The 19,116-nt window shown below is 36.3% G+C and overlaps 1 protein-coding gene across 2 annotated transcripts in view; it reads left to right on the top strand.

Moving 5' to 3' along the window:
* The window catches only part of DEPDC1B (DEP domain containing 1B), an 86,237-nt gene that overhangs the window by 37,912 nt on the left and 29,209 nt on the right, over nucleotides 1-19,116 (top strand). For both annotated transcript variants that reach the window (XM_042939671.1, XM_042939681.1), the window contains 4 exons: nucleotides 3,527-3,654; nucleotides 4,297-4,427; nucleotides 6,617-6,664; nucleotides 10,465-10,605. In XM_042939671.1, coding sequence (XP_042795605.1) covers nucleotides 3,527-3,654; nucleotides 4,297-4,427; nucleotides 6,617-6,664; nucleotides 10,465-10,605 — 448 coding nt within the window. The remainder of the gene's footprint in view (nucleotides 1-3,526; nucleotides 3,655-4,296; nucleotides 4,428-6,616; nucleotides 6,665-10,464; nucleotides 10,606-19,116) is intronic.

Here is a 19,116-nt window from a genome sequence, read left to right as displayed (position 1 = left end):
AACCATTTTAACCCAAAGCTTATCCTTTCCCGGGTTGAAATGCCCAGAGTTTAAGAGACCTCCAAAAACGAACCACCAGAGTCCAGAGTCAAAGCTAAGCAGCAAGGGTCATTTATTGCAGGTTCGAACCTGGACCTCTGCGCCCCCGTTGCCGGTGACGCCAAGAGGCCCTGAGAGAGGTTTTTACACCCCTTTTATAGACAGGTACAAACAAGTCATGGGGAAATCAGGAATTTTCCACAGTTACAGAGCTGCAATTGGTTGGTGTTTAAAGTTGGACACTTAACAGTATTCGATTGGTTCCTGCCTTTAGGTCAGACCACAACTGGGGGTACGGGTATCACAATGATTGATCAGGAATACACGGATGTGCCAGGCAACAATGATTGATCAGGAGTACACGGATGTGCCAGGCAACAATGATTGATCAGGAATACATGGGCGCGCCAAGCAATTGTACAGAAGCGGAACAAGCTGGTTAAGCTTGGTTAGGTTTCAGTTTCCCGTAACTTAAGCTTTTAAGTTTCAATTTTCTCAGGCCTCTCAGGGTCATCTGTACCTGTATTTGTTTTGATACTTTTGTCTCGCCTTCTCTTTCTTATACATCCCCCTTAATTCAAGTGGTAGAGGTTTGAGCTCCCTGCTCATTGTAATTCCAGCAAAGCTTAGGCTGCTACCTCTTGAGCATGGTTCACAGGAAGAATGGCAGAGCAGGATCTGTGTCCCCACTTGGGCCTTGGTGTAGGTTTTAGAATGATGAGGTTATTAGTCAATAAAGAAATGTCATCTTTCTTAAAAAGAACTTCAGCTCATCATTTATTTCTATTTTACTTTCCCTGTTTCTATCTTTGCTTCCTCTTTGCTCGGTGGTTTTTTTATCCTGTCTTTTCTCTTGCCTAGCTACTTACACAGATAAAAAATAAAATACTAAAATGAAACCATTGTGTTTGCTGAGGGGCAGAACAGTATGGAAAGTAAGATTGTGCACTCTGGAGCCAGTCGACCGGGTTTGGATCTTGGCTCCTCCATTTACTATTTATTTGGACTTGTTTCTCTGTTTTAGTCCTTGTGTTTGTGTCTCAGTTTTCTTATTGGTGAAACTGAGATGATAATAGTACCTTCTGAGGTAGGCTTGTTGTGAGAATCAGGTGAGTTCATATCTATAAAGTGCTTAGAATGGTGTCTGGCCCACAGGTAGTCAGTAACTGTTAACTGCTTTTGCTGTAATTCACTTATTCAATAGAATTGTTTTCAGGCAGAGATGAAAAAAAAAAAATCACCCATGATATCATCCAGAGAGAATTAATATTAACATTTTTCTTCTGTATCCTTTTTTCTGTGCACATTTTTACCTCCAAAAGGAGATCATGTTGAGTTTTTTGTGGCCTGTGTTCTTCACTTACAACAATGTTTTGCTTCTTTTTTCATGTTACTATTAAAAAAATTTTTTTTTTAATGTTTATTTATTTTTGAGACAGAGAGAGACAGAGCATGAACGGGGAGGGTCAGAGAGAGAGGGAGACACAGAATCCAAAGCAGCCTCCAGGCTCCGAGCTGTCAGCACAGAGCCCGACGCGGGGCTTGAACTCACAAACCGCGAGATCATGAGCTGAGTTGAAGTTGGACACTCAACCGACTGAGCCACCCAGGCGCCCCATCATGTTATTATTTTAAGTTTATTTATTTTGAGAGAGAGAGAGAACAAGTGTACAAGCAGGGAAGGGACAGAGAGAGAAGGGGAGGGAGAGAGAGAGAGAGACAGAGAGAGACAGAGACAGAGAAAGAGAGAAAGAGAAGAGAAGAGAAGAGAAGAGAGAGAATCCCCTGCAGATTTTATACTGTCAGAACAGAGCCCAATGAGGGGCTTGGACTCATGAATCGTGAGATCATGACCTGAGCCAAAATTATGAGTCGGATGTTTAACCAACTGAGTTACCCAGTCACCCCCTTTTTCCATGTTTTTAAACATTTGACATCATATTTAGTATCTGTATCTTGTCTAACATAAAAGCAATATAGTTTATGTATCTAGTCCCTTACTGTTAGTATATACCATGTTTCTAGTTTTCTGGTAAACAATGTAATGAGCAATGTCTTTACAGATAATTAGTTGAGTATGTCCATGGTATTTCTTTAAGATAAGATTTTGGAGACGCCTGGGTGGCTCGGTCAGTTAAGCGTCTGACTTTGGCTCAGGTCATGATCTCACGGTTTGTGAGTTCGAGCCCTGCATCGGGCTGTGTGCTGACAGCTCAGAGCCTGGAGCCTGCTTCAGATTCTGTGTCTCCCTCTCTCTCTGACCCTCCCTCGCTTGTGCTCTGTCTCTCTCTGTCTCTCAAAAATGAATAAATGTAAGAAAAAATTTTTTTTATAAAAGGTAACTTTTGGAAGTAGATTTTTTTGTGTGTGTGTTGCCTAGTGGCAGTTTTTTTAAATATGAAATTTATGGTCAAATTGGTTTCCATACAACACCCAGTGCTCATCCCAACAGGTGCCCTCCTCAATATGCCTCACCCACCCTACCTTCCCTCCCACCCCCCATCAACCCTCAGTTTGTTCTCAGTTGGAAGTAGATTTTCTAGGCAAATGCAACAATTTACATGCCTGCCTTCAAAAATGAACACCTAATTTAATTTAGATACTTAAAAAAAATTCACAAATCTACACGGTCTTCGACTTTCTTTTGTAATTCAGTAATTCTCTAAAAACAAAATCATAAAACAACTTTCTGGCTCCTTTCATCCAAATTTATAAGATTTTTCTGTAATGATACTTTTGTAAAAAACTATTACAGAAAATCTTTATAAGTGATTTCTTACATGTTTTGTCTGTAAAACCTCAATGTTTCTCTTTGTGATTATAAAAAGGAAGTTTTAAGAATTAAACGTTTAGTAGACTATGTGAGAAAGGAGATACTAAGAATGTTGAACTGGTAAAGCTGTGTGGCTTTGAGCAAATTATTTAAGCTCTCTGAATTTTAGTTTTTCTTCCTACTGTCTCAGTTTTCCGGGGAGCTCTTATTTTTTCTGCCTTCTGCAGTTGCCTAAGATCTGGGGGCTGCTCTTTAAATTGTACTTATTTGATTTTTGCTTATAAAAAATAGAGAGTTCTTGAAAGTAATAGACTTTAATTTTGTTTTAAAACAGTCACTCGGTTTGGACAGCGTGTGAATATGGATAGGTATTTTTTTTTTTTTTTTTGGATAGGTATTCTTTGACTTAATTTTGAATTAATACAATTTTATTTCATGGCTACCTCGTTGATTAGTTGAAATTCCCACAGGAAAAAAATAGCTAGTCAATGTCATGTTTATTGCTATAGTTCTTTTGCAATTTACAAATACCCACTTATAATATGACCTGATCTTTAACAGTTATACTTCTCTGCAGTCAGTACAAAGAAAGTTAGTTTATATTTCTAGTTATTATTTTAAATCAAATTACAAATAACCAAGTCAAAGAAATTTCTCATACTACTGCCTGTTGAAATATTTATTCTCTTTTTCTTTCTACTCTCCCCCAATTAGAACTCTGAGATGTGGTTCAAGCGTCACAGTATTGCTATTGGAGAGGTGCCGGCCTGCCGTCTTGTCTACCGCAGACAGCTGACGGAGGCCAATGTAGAAGAGATATGGAAGTCTATGACATTATCATAGTATGTGCATTTGATATTAATGAGAACTTTCAGTGTTTTGGTTTTTTTTTGTGGTTTGCTTCTCTACTACTCTCTGCATATTTAATTTTCTGAAATTATGTATTAAAAGCTTAACTTTGCATTATTTGCAGCTATGCTGCTTAGTGAACATAATTTAACTGAATTCTGGGAATTTTCTCTTGTCATTTATAGGACAGTTAAGAATAGAAGTTTAAAAGTTCTTCAACTTTCTAGTAACACTGAAGTTTTATGTTTAATGAAACACAGTGGTACATTTCATCTCCTAGATACTTGCTGTACTATAGGTAATTAAGGTAAATGATGTTACAAAGCATTTTCGTTCCCTCACAAACATGTACTAATAGCAGTTTCTCATCATTGGGTAAGCTATTTTCTGTTTTTATCGTATCTTATGAAATGTTTTTCCTGGCATTGAAGGTGTTATATTAAATTAGTGAAGCAACATGTTAATGACCCAAGGATCTTTTAAATTTGTTTTGTCATATTTAGTTTCTAGCCTTTTTGCCAAAGATTGTATAAAATGCCTAAAAGCAGCACATTTTGAAGATTGATCTTTTACATGCCGGGTTTTTGGGTAATAATGATTTTTTAAAAGTAATTAATTATCATATATCTTTTCAGTTTACAGAAAGTCCTTGGCCTGGATTCTTTGGAAGAAGTCTTAGATATTAAACTGGTCAACTCCAAGTTCATCATCCATAATGTATATAGTGTGAGCAAGCAGGGAGTTGTCATCCTTGATGACAAGTCAAGTAAGTACATAAAAACCACTGTGGTCCCATTTGATCCACTATGCTGGCTGCACAGCTCCCTCAGCTTCTTTTTGACCATTCCTCAAACCCTCAATGAAGGTACCTCCTCATTATGTATAGCCTTCTCTCACTTTCATGCCTTTTAAATGATTGTGTGCATAAAGGAGATGTCATGGAAGGTCAAAGCCTCAGCACAGTCCATCCAGAGGCTAGTTCAATGTTAGTCACACTGGGCATTAAGTGGTTCTATATTATTCACAGAAAATCCCTGAAAAGTAGGTAAGTTTAAGACCTGAGTGCTTAAGTCAGTTAGAACTGGGTCTTGGAGAGATTAATTTTAGGTTTCAGGTGAGTTTGACTGATTTTAGGTTCTCCCCGACCTTTTCATTATGGCGTCTCTGTGGTAGATTTTCCAGAATAGTCTTGGTTTATGTCTTTTTTTTTTTTTTAATTAATAAGGGTAGTTCTGTAAATGCTGAAGGTGCTTCAATTTTTTTTATACCTTTTATTCCAAGCCAGTTTACAAATCAGGAAAAAAAGACATTAGGCAGCTGCCTATCCTCTTTTTTTGTTTGGAAAAATAAGGTCATGGTACCCATGGTGGGCCAGAATCCCCTAACTGATTTACTGATTTTAAAGCTTACTTCGCTTGGATCAGGGATGGACCAGAATTAGATGGGTTTTTTGAACAGTTCTTCCTTTACTTCCAACCCTTGGTCCTGGAAATAGCTGGAACTAGAATGACCTTTGGATGTGGGAAGATGGTGTAGTACTTTTGGGTTTTTATAAATTATTATTAAATTTAGAGCTGGAGTCTCCTGGGCAACAAGATGGAACTCTACCAGAAGGAGCCTCAGCAGCTGTGAGGGGGGAAGAGGTTTTTCTAGGCCATGTTTCCTGACAGGAACAGAATGTGTCATTGAAACTTGAAACACTTCTTTCATATAGTCTCTGTATCGGGAATGATGGACATTAAGGAAACAAACGAATTTGTGACCTTGTGAGTTGTCAGGTTAATATCAACATATAAAATTAACTTACATAGAATGATGGAGGTATTGCCTTTGAAATACATCTAAAATCCTTCCACATTCTGTGAGTGCAGCAAACATGAATACTTTTACCTACCAGTTAGATAACCAGTCATCTTTTGTCTTATCAAGTTCTTCAGAAAGAAGAGCCTCAGGTTCATTAGATCTAACACAGTTCAGCCAGTATCCTTGCAGTTTTTAGAAAGTGGAGAAGGGGAAGCATGAGTGATGGTCCATCTCATCAGAGGTCCATCTCATCAGAGGAGGGGAGAGACTCCAGAAAAAAGGCTCAGCTGGGGGGCACCTGGGTGGCGCAGTCGGTTAAGCGTCCGACTTCAGCCAGGTCACGATCTCGCGGTCCGTGAGTTCGAGCCCCGCGTCAGGCTCTGGGCTGATGGCTCGGAGCCTGGAGCCTGTTTCCGATTCTGTGTCTCCCTCTCTCTCTGCCCCTCCCCCGTTCATGCTCTGTCTCTCTCTGTCCCAAAAATAAATAAAAAACGTTGAAAAAAAAAATTAAAAAAAAAAAAAAAAAAAAAAAAAAAAAAAAAAAAGGCTCAGCTGGGACTTTTTGTAGCCGTGTTAACAATTATTATTTTAAGACTGTCCTAAAAGGAGTAGCCTATATTAGTATGTCAGTAGCACTTTCTTGCCCTGAAACATTTTGAAAATTGAAATGTGTAAAATGATACTTATATTGGACATTGGACATACAGAATTTACCTTTTTTTTTTTTTTTTTTTTTTTTAGCTGTTTGCTGAACTGAATTCACAAATACAATTGATAACTAATATTTTTGCTTTTTCTGTTTTTTCTTTTCCTTCTTTAATTCCTAGGATAACTGATTTGTTAGTTTGCTTCTTTGGAATAAACTGTCAGATGTCTACTTTTCACCAAAGCTTCAACAGGTGCATCTTATCCTTAGAGAAATTTGTAGGCATGATTTATAAAAGCATATTGGAACACTGCTGCAAAAGAAAAATTTCCATGTTTTTAAAACATTCGGCTATATTCATAGGTGATTTGTGGTTTGCGATTGGCAGATAGGTTTCATATTATTTGGGCAAGTTATATATTCTTATGATACTATGTGTGTATATAATTCTTTGAGTTATATGCAGTTGAGTAAAATATCTTCTTTTTATTTTCATTTCTCTGCAGAAGAACTTCCTCATTGGGTACTGTCAGCTATGAAGTGTTTGGCAAATTGTAAGTACTAATTATCCTCCAGTTTTATGAGATTAACAGAAATTAGTGCCCTGAATTAGAAAATATTTTTGCTCAATGGCCTGAACATTGATTTGACACCTGTGAGACTGGCAGTTAATTATTTTGGGACTTGTGTGCTTTTAGTGATGAATTTGTGACTCGGTGAAATGGCTGAGTTATAGAACATTTTTAAAGGTATTTTGTGCTTCTTTTTTCTAGTGCATATAATCACACTACAGATTTACCCATACTACTACTTCTGACTGCTTCATCACAGTAAAGAAAAATTAGTAGTATTGAATATAATATTGTATAGATAGCTGCCTGTTGACTGTTTACACATTTTTATTTCTAAAGCATGTATTTTATTCCTAAAACATATATCCCTAAATATGCCCTATATTTACATCTCCATTTGCTCAGCAGATCCTATCTACTATTGGCTTTTTATAGGGCACCAGTTGAAGTGGGAAAGAAATATTTTAGACTAGTCTGACTGATAAGCAGGCTGGTTTGGAAGGAGAAGAACTTGGCGTGCAGAGAAACAAGAAGGGATGTTTCAGTAATTGGATGTAAAATGAAGGGGCCTGGATCACAATGGTCCTTCTGAGGATTTTCATAGGCACCCACAGTCCATTTCACAGGCATGTGATATCCACATCATCGGATGCTGTAGGCACTGTGAAAAATGTATTATAGTATCCCACTAACATTGCCCTTTTTTTCTGGGGATTTTTTAGAAGGGTTAACCCAAAGAAGGGATTCTAATAGTTAATGGCTTAACCCAAACAAGTGATTTTAATGAGAAGAATTCTAGTTCTTTTGCTAATAGTGGTGATATTTGGTCTATGAAGCCTTTAAGCCTCACAGATGGCCTGAGAGAGGTACCTTTTGGGTAGAACTAGCATGTACAGAGACAGGTATAATAAAATTATGAGTTAGTAGACCCTGAATGATTTATTTAATTGATGTTAGTTTTGTTTGATTATAGAATGAAATTAAGATAACCAGGCAGTTTACTGTAGGTAATTCCAGTCATAATATGTGGACAATGATTATATACTATCATTCTGAATATGAATACCAATTATTAGCTTGTATGAAGCCCAAGGTTCTCTGTGTTTATTAAATTTTCATTGGTTTTGGTTAATATTTTGGGACGTCTGAGACGTAGAGTGGTTTTAGCTTGGGAGAGTGCTTTTTATTATTCCCACTCAACCATTTGAGGTAAATTAAATTTAAATTATATCTTTGGACAGAGTTGGCAATGATGAGATAGAAGGTCTAAATGCAAAGTTAAATTACCCATTTCTAAATTCCTGGCAAACCAAGCTTTTGATAATTGATGAACTGGGAAAGAATAGAAGAAGCCAGTATGACAAATCTAGGCTATAATATGTTGTATAATGTATATTAAGGTGGGATTATGATACAGATTTTTCAGTGATCAAAACGTTGTGAAGAGTGTAACTTTTCCTGCAAGTAAGATGTATACATAAAGCCACAAAAACTTCTGCAGGAATATTATAATAATTGGAATTACTTATTAATGGAGAGGAAAGATGTAAAGAGCAACTTAATAATGTTCTCCATGTGTGTGGTGGTGTTATATTATTAGGTGGAAATTCTTGAGAACAGGGACATGTCTCACATGTATCAAGTGCAGTGTTTTACAGATAGTTGGCATATCCATAAAAATACTTATTTATGTTTCAAAGACAAAAAAAGTGACCAAAAGGCAAGAACATCCTTTTGAATAGTTTTGTGACATTATTAAATTTTCCAAATTCTCCTTGACCCCTTGAGTTTACTTTGAGTCTATCAAAGTGATGACCTGTTACTTATCCTTCTTATCCTTATTGAGTCTAGATTCCCATTACAGTCATGTAATAGGGAACAAAAAGGATAGGCTGGCTGGTTTATGTGATATTTTGAAGGCTTCTTGCCTCCTTTTCTGTAAATTTCCTGCCTACCTCTTTCTCTGAGGCCCATTGGTAGACCATGTGCACATAGGCCTGCATACTTTCCTTGTCCAGCCTCATGGTTGGCCACAGCATGATGAACTGATACTAAGTATAAAACCAGGTTAACTGTGTTTTCTTTGTGCATGTACATTGCATTCAATAAAAAAAAAACAAAAAACAAAAACGAAAACGGATACAGACAACTCTTTTCCAAGATCTGTCAGGAATAACACTTATAAAAGCTATTCCGAAGTTCAAGATGATTAAGAAACAGAAGATCTTAGAAATATGGCCTCCTCTCATGGGGCCTACTATGCATTTGCATTTGTATGGAAACTGTTTTTGTTTTTGTTTTGCATATTTTTAGCAAGAATGATGAAATGTTTGTTCAGGGATACAGCTGCTTACAATCAACCGCATACTTATCTTGGGAGGAAGTAATTCGTGGCATTATGGATTAGTGAGACATTAAACTAATTGTTTCAATCGATGAAGCTTGGAGTATTTCAAAGGAGGAAGCAGGCAAGAATGATGGTTATGTTGGCTGCTAGGTTAACATGGTACCAAACAAGAGTCTCTCATAATTTTCATTATTTTAGTCAATCAAATTAAGTTATTTTATGACAAGTGTATACAGAATATTAAAAGGTGAGAGGGTTTTTAAGGAGACCAAGAAAAAGCCATTTTCACTTTGTCCCATTGGCCTTGGGATGGGAAGGCCCAGAATGTTTATCTGTTCTTTTTAGTTTGATCCTTTCTCTTTAGTTACAGTGGTACTGGAGGAAGGCTTTCTTTTAGTTTTTACTGGCTTTATCTTTCACTCTCCTCTGAGGGTAGAGCTCTGTTTGGATCTAGTTGTTTAGTCTTGTATTCTGCTAGCCCAGAACTGGCCATTGCACTTGCACTGCTTCTCCCTTCCACACTGTCAGAACAATTGAGAAGACTGGCCAAACTCTCCCTCATGAGGCTACTTGCCATTTCCCCAAGGCGTGGGCAGCTCTGGTTTGTCTCTCCACTTGGCAATGTCAATCTGTAGTCTGTGTGTGGATTCTTGGGGGCATTTACTGCTATATCTGTAGAGGGCTAGGCATTTCTTCTTGTTCCTCTTTGGTCCCAGATACAACTGGATCTTTGCCTTGCTGTTTGCATGGGATATGGCTGGGACCACATTGTTCCAGGCTTCTTATTGTTACCCTAACTTTGGAATATGCTTTGCCTGATACACTATCTTTTAAAGGTTGGTTGAGGATCACATAGAGTTTTACAATCAAAATGAATCACAGGACCCAGTGTAAAATCTCCTTTTTAGAATATCTTTATGAAAAAGAGTGTAAGTTTTTATTAGTCTGAAATAATTTAGTTAGAGGCAGAAATAGATTAACTCAACTCTGATTCTAGGATTTCATAATATAGCAATGACAAAATACTAAAAAGCTTTGAAAATTGCTTTATAACTTGTCTATTACATATGTGAGATAATTATCACCTTGGTCAACTGTGTTAAGCCTAGGAAAACATCAAATATTTCAAACAAAATAATCATTGTCTACATTTAATAAAAATGCCTTTCAGAAGATGTAAAAGAAAGAGTGGGTTTCTCTTAAAATGCAAGTAAGCCATTGATTTTCCTCCTTGTTTTATAATAGATTTCGATTTAGACATAAAGTATTCATGTAAGCAAATGTATAATGTCCTTTTAAATAACGTCAATTTTCCCCATGAAAACTTTTGTGATCTTGAATATCTATACACACCATACATATGCACAGAGACTAATCCTCATAAGTGATCATCCCAGTAATGTTTCTTCTTTCTCTCTTTCTCTTTTTTTAACAGGGCCTAATTGTTCAGATTTGAAGCAGCCTATGTATTTAGGATTTGAAAAGGATGTCTTTAAAACTATAGCAGATTACTATGGTCACTTGAAAGAGCCTCTACTTACATTTCATCTTTTTGATGCCTTTGTCAGTGTATTAGGTAAGTTGGAATATAATGAACGTGTGTCTGTATTATTGATATGGAATCATTTCATTTTCCAGTGTCTTGAGATTTCCATTAGTCAAACCTCCATAGCGTTTCTAAAATAAAAAGGGATGAGGTGCTTGCCTGGTTACAGTCCTGCTCTGTGAAGGAGGAAAAGAAAATGGTTAAGCTCTGTTAAGAAGCTCAAGTCAAGGACCAATAGTTTTTACTTGATAAGAAAGAATAATATGCTATGTGTCACTTTTGTGCAAAACAGTACAACTTCTTTGGTAGAGAAGAATGTCAGTTTGATATTGACTGTTGCAGTAGATATACTCCTCTGGATGTGCCTTTATGAACAGTCATGTATGGGAGACAGATTTTCATTTAGAAATCTAATTTCTTTTCATAGAAGGAACAGGTTTCTGTAGGGCTATTTGTTATTTGTAACATGAAAAATAAATATAGTAACTTTATCATTCTCTGAAACTTGTTACTATTCTTCACATAGATCTGTATGTCAGAATTTACAGTGTCACAAAAGCAGGGTAGAGAGGAAAAAAAAATCAGTGTTATTGCTGTAGGCCTTTTTGGTATTGTTCCTTTCTTCTTGCATATCAGATTTTCCTGTTGCTATTGTGATTGTTCAATAAATATTATTCTTTTATTGTTTGCTTTAATGACCGATCATTGTGTAGATATCGTACTCTGTTGTGTAAATTAGTAGGAATTTGCATGCTCTTGTTCCTGAGTACTGGGGAGCTTAGCCCCCTGCCCTGCCCTGCCCCGCCCTGCCCTTTCTTCTGCTTTCCATCTTATTGGAAAGTATGGATGCCACCATAGAAAATACTCATAGTATGAGTAATTTACCTGATCTCATAGTACAGTACTTTAAATTTTAAGATTCTGTAAGTTTTCTGATAAGAAGAAACAAAGTACAAAACTATAAATCATGCGCTTAAGAGTGAGGTTGTTTTTAGAGGGATTAGTATTGGGAACAGATGAGAGGATTAGGCCTGTTACAGGTGTTTGAGACCACTGGGCTGTCTTGGTATTTTGTTTTCAACCAAAGGGGATCGAGTGCTTATGTCCTTTTGAACATCGTACCTAATGATGAATACTGGCTGTTGTTTAATATGCATTTGGATTCATTGAGTAGATTCTTTTAGCCACTCACTGCCATGTGCCACTGGTAAAATAAGAATTCTAAAGACTGGAATAAAAATTACTTAGGTTTTCTTTTCATTTTCCATTTTCATAATGTTATGTAGTAAAAATGATCTGGTTTGGAAACACAAGTACTTGGAACTTTTTTTGGAGAACAGATTCCAGTGTGAATCAGCTGTGTTTATGACATCACTGATCTGTTCTACCACAATTGTTCATTTTGATCTCTGCTAGGAATTAAAGCTGATTATTTCCAAATTGATGTCAGAATCAGCCTCCTTCTAAAGTATCACTTATACAGGGTTTAGGGTGGAGAAGGATGGATAGATTGGAGAATTTTGGCAGTTAAGTATCAGCAAGAATAGACTAATGTGTGCAGATAGTCAAGATTTATTATCGTTCTCTGATCCAGTCCTTCTCAAGTGAACATGTTTGAGACACCTTGCGATGAAAACCATATATTTTAGATCCTCATGTAGTAAAAGGAGAAATATAAAGACGTATAGATTATCATAAATTTGATCATCATTTGATCAATGAAGATCATCTAGTATAGTAATCTTGTTAAGAGTCTGTGGGAAAAGGTATTATATATAGATATGTGCAAAGCAGATATATAGGTTGAATCTTGGTGTGGTTGACTCAATTCTTCAAACCTTTTGACTTACTTGGACTGCAGTAGGATGCTATTAGATTAGATAGGTAAGTAATAAAGTAGGTAATCAGCATACTTTGTGTAGCAGCTAAAAATCCTATAGCATTTTCAGTGGAAATAGTTTTCAGTTTAATTAATGGGCTTTTTTGAGGTTGATTCTCTTGCTTCTAGAATGAAATAATGCTAGCTTGATGTAAAAGTTGTGACCTTGAGAGCTGTTAGTCATTGATATGTGAAAAAAAAAAAATCTAAGAGTTCTTAAACAAAAAAAAAAAAAAAGAAAAAAAAGATTTTTTGGAGCTATGAGAATTATTCTTTAATCACTAGAAAATGATTTAATTTGGGTCAGCAGTCTGACCAAACAACATAGCTGTATATAATAATAAACTTTCATTTCTAAAATGTCAGTTTGTTATTAAGATAGAATTTGGCTGACTCTTAAGTGGGGTGAATGAGATGGTGTAGCATCCTTCACTCCATTCCATGTGTACCCTAGAATCCACTGAGCTGTGTAGCTTGCTGTAATTTGTCATATTGAGGAAAAATGGACACCCGTAGGAGGCACAAAAAGGCATAGCAGCAGGGGATGGTGTTTGGACAGTTGAGAGACTTGTGGGTTGTATAATGTTATAATCTTAGTTCCCAAACTGGTGATCTCTGGGCCAGATCTGAGTTATAAATACATCTGATTTGATCTCTGTGTTTTGTTTTATTTTGTTTTGTTAATGTTTATTTATTTTTGAGAGAGAGAGACAGAGACAGAGATGGAGACAGAGTATGGGCGGGGCATGGCAGAGGGAGACTCAGAATCAGAAGCAGGCTCCAGGCTCTGAGCCATCAGCACAAAGCCCAACGTGTGGCTTGAACTCACGAACTGTGAGCTTGAGCTGAAGTCAGATGCTCAACCGACTAAGCCACCCTGGCACACCGACCCCTGTGTTTTAAAAAGAAAATGTAATTAATTGCCAAACTTTAAGAAACAGGAAGTTCAGGTAAGAATTTGTAAATTTGTGAAGAGAAAAAGTGGAAAATGTGGCTGCTCTGGGCTTGAATTTACATGGGCACCAACTGTCGCATCTGTGTGGCTAGTGCCGCCACTAGAAGGAGCAAGTGTTCCAGGGACACAAACTCCAATTTGCAGTGCTTCCCACTGCTTCTCAGACTCTCAAGCTAAGTTCACTTGACTCTTTGCTCATTTATCCCTTTTGTCTGCTCCTGCAGGCACTTGGGCTTTTGGCTCCTGGTTTATTTGCTCAGAGGCTGGAATACTGAGTAGCTCTTTCCTGCTGCCTAGCTTCTAAAATGTCAAGTTTAGAAAATGCCATTGAAATTCACTAGATTGATCATACACTGGATTATCAAACTAAATAGCTGAGATCTTCTATGTATTTTTTAAGCCAGAGACACCTATAAGGGTTAACTTTCCAATCTTTGATTCTTTTGTCTGATGACTTCTCAGATATCCTGTGGAGCTATATGCCATCATGGACTTATTTCCTCTTGTTACGTTCTTCAAGTTATCTTAGGGTCTGTGTCCCATAGTAATTCTTAAGGGAAAACAATTCTTTTTTTCAGAGAGTGCCTAGTTGGTTTGCTTGACCAGACAGAGGGCTCTTGCCCATGTTAGTCCAAAGTTCTTGCTGGTGGTTCTCTTTGCTCTCAGAGCCCAGGGCTTATGGCTGGAGTTTTTGAAGATGTAGATGAGCCAAGGTAAGGATGTTGAATCACCTCCAAATAAAATGACTACTGTTAAGTCAGTTGCTGGAATAAAGTGGGGTTAGTTGCTCCTTAAATATAGCAATTTAGGAAAGTGCCTAGGTATTTCTTGGCTATAACAAAATATCTAAGCTGTTTGTAAATATACCAGTAATCACTAGGATAGCTGATAAAACTTCTGGGGGAAAAAACTTAAGACTTTTCTCATACCATTCATCAGGATAAATTCCAGCTGAATTAGAGAATTAAATGTAAAAAATGTACATCTAAAATATAGTTGATGTTGGGTGGGTGAAGGACTTTCTCAGCCTGAAAGCAAAAGAAGTCATAAAAGTGCTATAGCAGTTTGGGACTCTTCATGTAGGAAAGGGCATCATGTTGTGGTAGGTGAATCTGTGTCTACTTTTAAGCAATTCAAAGACGACTTGTTTGTGTTTCCTTAAAAGCCCCTAGAGAAATAGTCTCTCTTTTTTTTTTTTTTTTTTTCAACGTTTTTTATTTATTTTTGGGACAGAGAGAGACAGAGCATGAACGGGGGAGGGGCAGAGAGAGAGGGAGACACAGAATCGGAAACAGGCTCCAGGCTCCGAGCCATCAGCCCAGAGCCTGACGCGGGGCTCGAACTCACAGACCGCAAGATCGTGACCTGGCTGAAGTCGGACGCTTAACCGACTGCGCCACCCAGGCGCCCCAGAAATAGTCTCTCTTGATATGTCTTTCTTTAGGCAGGGAGTTCTGACCAATTGATGTGTAGTCTGAATTCTTTTGCCTTAGTATAAACCTTTTCCTTTTTATACCTCTTCTCTGTGAAAATGAAACTTTTTTTTTTTTTATTCCTTTCGTTGTTCAAAAACTTGAGTCTTCTTGAGTCTCTCCTTCTCTGGCTGAACAGACTCGATCCCACTGGCCTTTTGGGGAATGCTGGGCCCTTTCAAAAGTCTTCATATTTCACTATTTTTTTTTTGAAGCTCCCATAAGGGATCGCTTATTGATAACATAGCATATATTAGTAGAAATGCCATTTCTTCTTTACAGAAATAAAAATTTGTGTTTGTAATGATTTGAGAATGGAAATCTGATGTAACCACTAGAGAATGGGAAGGAGGGTGACAAAGGTAGTTGTCATACAAAGCACTGACAACTCTGAAGCCTGTCATGTGATCTTCATGGCTGAGGTGTCACCTAATCTCTAATCATAGAGAATATTATTTTAATTTTACTTATTTTTATCATAAGGAACACTTGGATTTTTTTGAGTATTCAATTATTTATTCACTCATCCTTCATCACTGGGGCTAAATAATGAAATGTTTCCCTGATTGAAAAAGTCTCAAAGATGAATTATTTGGTGGATTATTATCTTTTCATTATTTTATTCTTTTTTTGTTTGTTCATTATTTTATTCTTATTTTACCAATGGAAACATCTCCAAACTCAAGAACTTGGTTTGTTCACTGAGGTGTACCCACTTAGATGACTCACTCTGCCTTTCTAGACCCTGTTTTTTTCATTGGTAAATGGCAGTAATGCCTATTATACTTTTAGATATGAAAACATGAAATTTAAAGTAGTGGGTTACACTTGTTTTCCTACTAAGTTTCATTTTTTTTGTTTTGAAAAATACAAAAAAATGGCAAAATGTATAAATTAAGATAGGATAATCATATGTTGCTAGCTAGCCATATCTTCTTTCAAATGATAGCAAGATTTTTTTAATGTGAAACTACTTGTGATACATCTTTATAATCCATGATTGGGATAAGCACTAGTATATCATTCTGAAATGCAAGAAACGAGTTACCTTTGGGGCTGCCAAAGGTACTTGTCATTTTCTTGCAAAGGAAGACTCAGTATTTTTATGGTGATGTTGAGGTTGAAGAAATGATGAAAGATGAAAAGTTACTCTTTTAGCTTTTGTTCAGCAAAGTGAAATTAATCCAAAGAATAAAGTAGTTAGTCTTTTAAACTCTTTGGTTATAAAATGAGGAGAGCCTACTAATATCCCTCAGGAGCTCTTAAAACCTAAAACAGCCCCCAAGAAGCTCTTTAAAATCAGTAGTAGTTTATGATCTTGAAGAATCCAATAGTACTTGTTGAAGATGTGCTTTGAGTTCAACTGTATACCATCATGTGTATTTTAAAACTAAATTCTCTTGCAATCATTTCCCCGAGTTCTGTAGTGTGCTTTTGTCAGTAACATTTTATGAAAGAAAATAAACGTAATGGTCAGCAATGAGAAAGAAGTTAGGAAACAGAGAAATCAGATTAAACTGTTTTTGAGAATCTAAGTATTCTGCATGTGTTTGAACTGAGGAAAGCATTATGTCGCACTCCAACATTCAAAAGCAGAACTAAAGTGAGTCCTGCTTTGACATTTGGACAGATTGAAAAATAACATCCTTGGAACTGGTTGCCAAGAAGGACTGAAGTATTACAGGCGCTTCAAATCTCAGCTTTTCCCCATACGTCTTCCCTTTGATCATATTCATACCACTTCATGGATCACCCATGTGCTAAGGATTTCCACTCCTTACTTTCATCCTCGATCTGTCTCCTGAGCTCTGACCAGAATATCTCTCTGGCTCTGGCTGTGTATTCCTGGATGTTTGTTATACAAGAGCCTTGGTTCAAATTCAGGAGTCTTTGTAAGCCACTATTTCAGAAACTGTGTGTTGGATGTGAATTCTCTGTAGTAGAACAGTGTTAAAAAGACAGAATATACATAGTAGGTATATTTGTAGACTTTGTTTTAAATACCTATGTATATGCGTATATATTGTGACGTAACATATATTTCTTAATTTTTGTTGTAGTAAAAAATTTTTGAAAAAACCCCTACTTTAAATTTCATCTCCATTTACCTACATAGTAAGATGACTATGAGGATTTAATGAATGAGAAAATCTCTCAAAGTGTAATATTTCTCAGATATTACTAGTAATAGTAGTTAATGGTGAAAGATGCTTATGCTATATGTGGTTTGTCCTTTAAATTTCGATAAAAAAATAACTTTTTACTTATGGATCATATATATTTTTTTAAGTTTATTTATTTTGAGAGAGAGAGGGTGGGGGAGAGGGAGAACACAAACACAGAAGAGGCAGAGAGGGAGAGAATCCCAAGAAGGCTTGGTGCTGTCAGCCCAGAGCCTGATGTGGGGCTTGAACCCATGAACTGTGAGATCATGACATGAGCCAAAATCAAGAATCGGCCACTTAACCTACTGAGCCACCCAGGCGGCCCCTATGGATCATATTGTTTAGAGTTACATTCAATTTTTCCTTCTTTTTGTGGTGGAATTAGCATTTTAAAGTGGTTTGGAGGTTTCTTCAGGGTTACACTACATTGTAGTTTTACTTGATGAGAGAGAAATGAGGAGAAGAAATGGTTTTATGTGCTCTCTCTGGTATAAAGGAACTAGTTTCAGATTTCACTATGTTGAGAAATTCTCTTCTTTTTACCATCTACTTTTGCCCCCAGTTGAAGAATGCAGAGTGATATTTTGACTATCTGCGTATGAAATATTTGTGCATATTCTTTGAGCCAACATTTCTACTTATAGGAATTTATCCTTAGGAAATAATTGGCCACATGGACAAAGTCAGTAATATAGAATGGTATTGAGGCGTGTCTGCCCTAGACCATGTAAGTAAGCTCACACCCCACTTTGCCACTAACTAGCTGTGTGATTTGGGCAAGTGACCTCATTTCTTTAAGCCTCACTGTCTTTATCTGTAAGTGGGATTAATGATGGTTAAATACCTTATAGAGTTTTTGTAAAGATTAAACGAGATAATGTTTAGTGTTTAGAACACTATTAGGTACATAATAAAGTATGTTTAATGTTAATTCCATTAATGTTAACTATTTTCTTCTCCCATAAAAAAATTAGTTTTATTATTATATATATTATATATATATTATATATATATAATATATATATATTAGCTGCTCTTATTTTTTTATTCTGATTTTTAAAGACAGAAAAATAAGCTTCAAAACCACTATCACGCTTTTAAAATTCCTTTCTGTAGTGGAAGATCTTGTACTTTAGTTCAAAAAGTATTTTGTGAAATTCATGTGCTTTTACATGTAGTAGAACTATCTACTCTCATCAAGATTAATGGCATGGAAGTGTTGCAAATTGCCACATTCTACAAATATTTTTACTTTTAATCTAGTCTTCTATTTTTCTCTGGCATGTATAGTGATGTGATAAACTGGGGCACAGTTAAATGTCTTTGGGACCATGTTTTTCCCCTTGTCTATAATATCTATATTTCTAATGCTAAGGGAATTCTAGGACTATGACTTTTTATGCTATTGCCTCTTGAAACTTTCCAAAATATTTAAAAAGAATAATTTATAAAGTATTCCCCTGCCAGTTTTCTAAACTTCCTACCAGTTAATATTTTTGTGATTACAAGTTGTGGCTTTGATGTGGTTGAGCAATGCTATTAGTTTATGTCTCCTTTATTCCCTAGGTTCAGTTTCTTTTAAAATATAGATTTACTTAATGGCTACTAGAGCTTGAAGACTTTTTTTTTCAGATTCCTGAAGATTTTGGTGGTAGACTCCTTAATGATATAACACGATGATGGATGGCTGACAGATAAACTTTTTAAACCTACTCCAAAATTATTATTTTTTTTCTTTAGGACTCTTAGAATAGTCAAGAAAAATATATCTGTCAGTGTTAATAAAGGATATAGAGTATGGTATTAATTCAAGAGTGTAATCTTTTAATTAGCAATTAATAATTGCTGACCGTCAATTTTAAAACTAAATTAAAACCAAGTAGAGTTTATTGGAAGCAGGTTGATGATTATATGTTGATAATTATGTGTGTAAGGGAGGAAGAACACATTGGTGTGAATCCCAGGTGTATTTTGTGTTTATTTATTTTTGAGAGAGAGACGGGGGTGGGGGAGGGGCAGAGAGAGAGGGAGACACAGAATTGAAAGCAGGCTCCAGGCTCTGAGCTGTTA

Source organism: Panthera leo, chromosome A1 (assembly GCF_018350215.1).
Source record: "Panthera leo isolate Ple1 chromosome A1, P.leo_Ple1_pat1.1, whole genome shotgun sequence".
In the NCBI taxonomy this organism is placed as follows: Eukaryota; Metazoa; Chordata; class Mammalia; order Carnivora; family Felidae; genus Panthera; species Panthera leo.
Note: the sequence above shows the minus strand (reverse complement) of the source record. Positions and strands in the feature narration are given on the sequence as shown.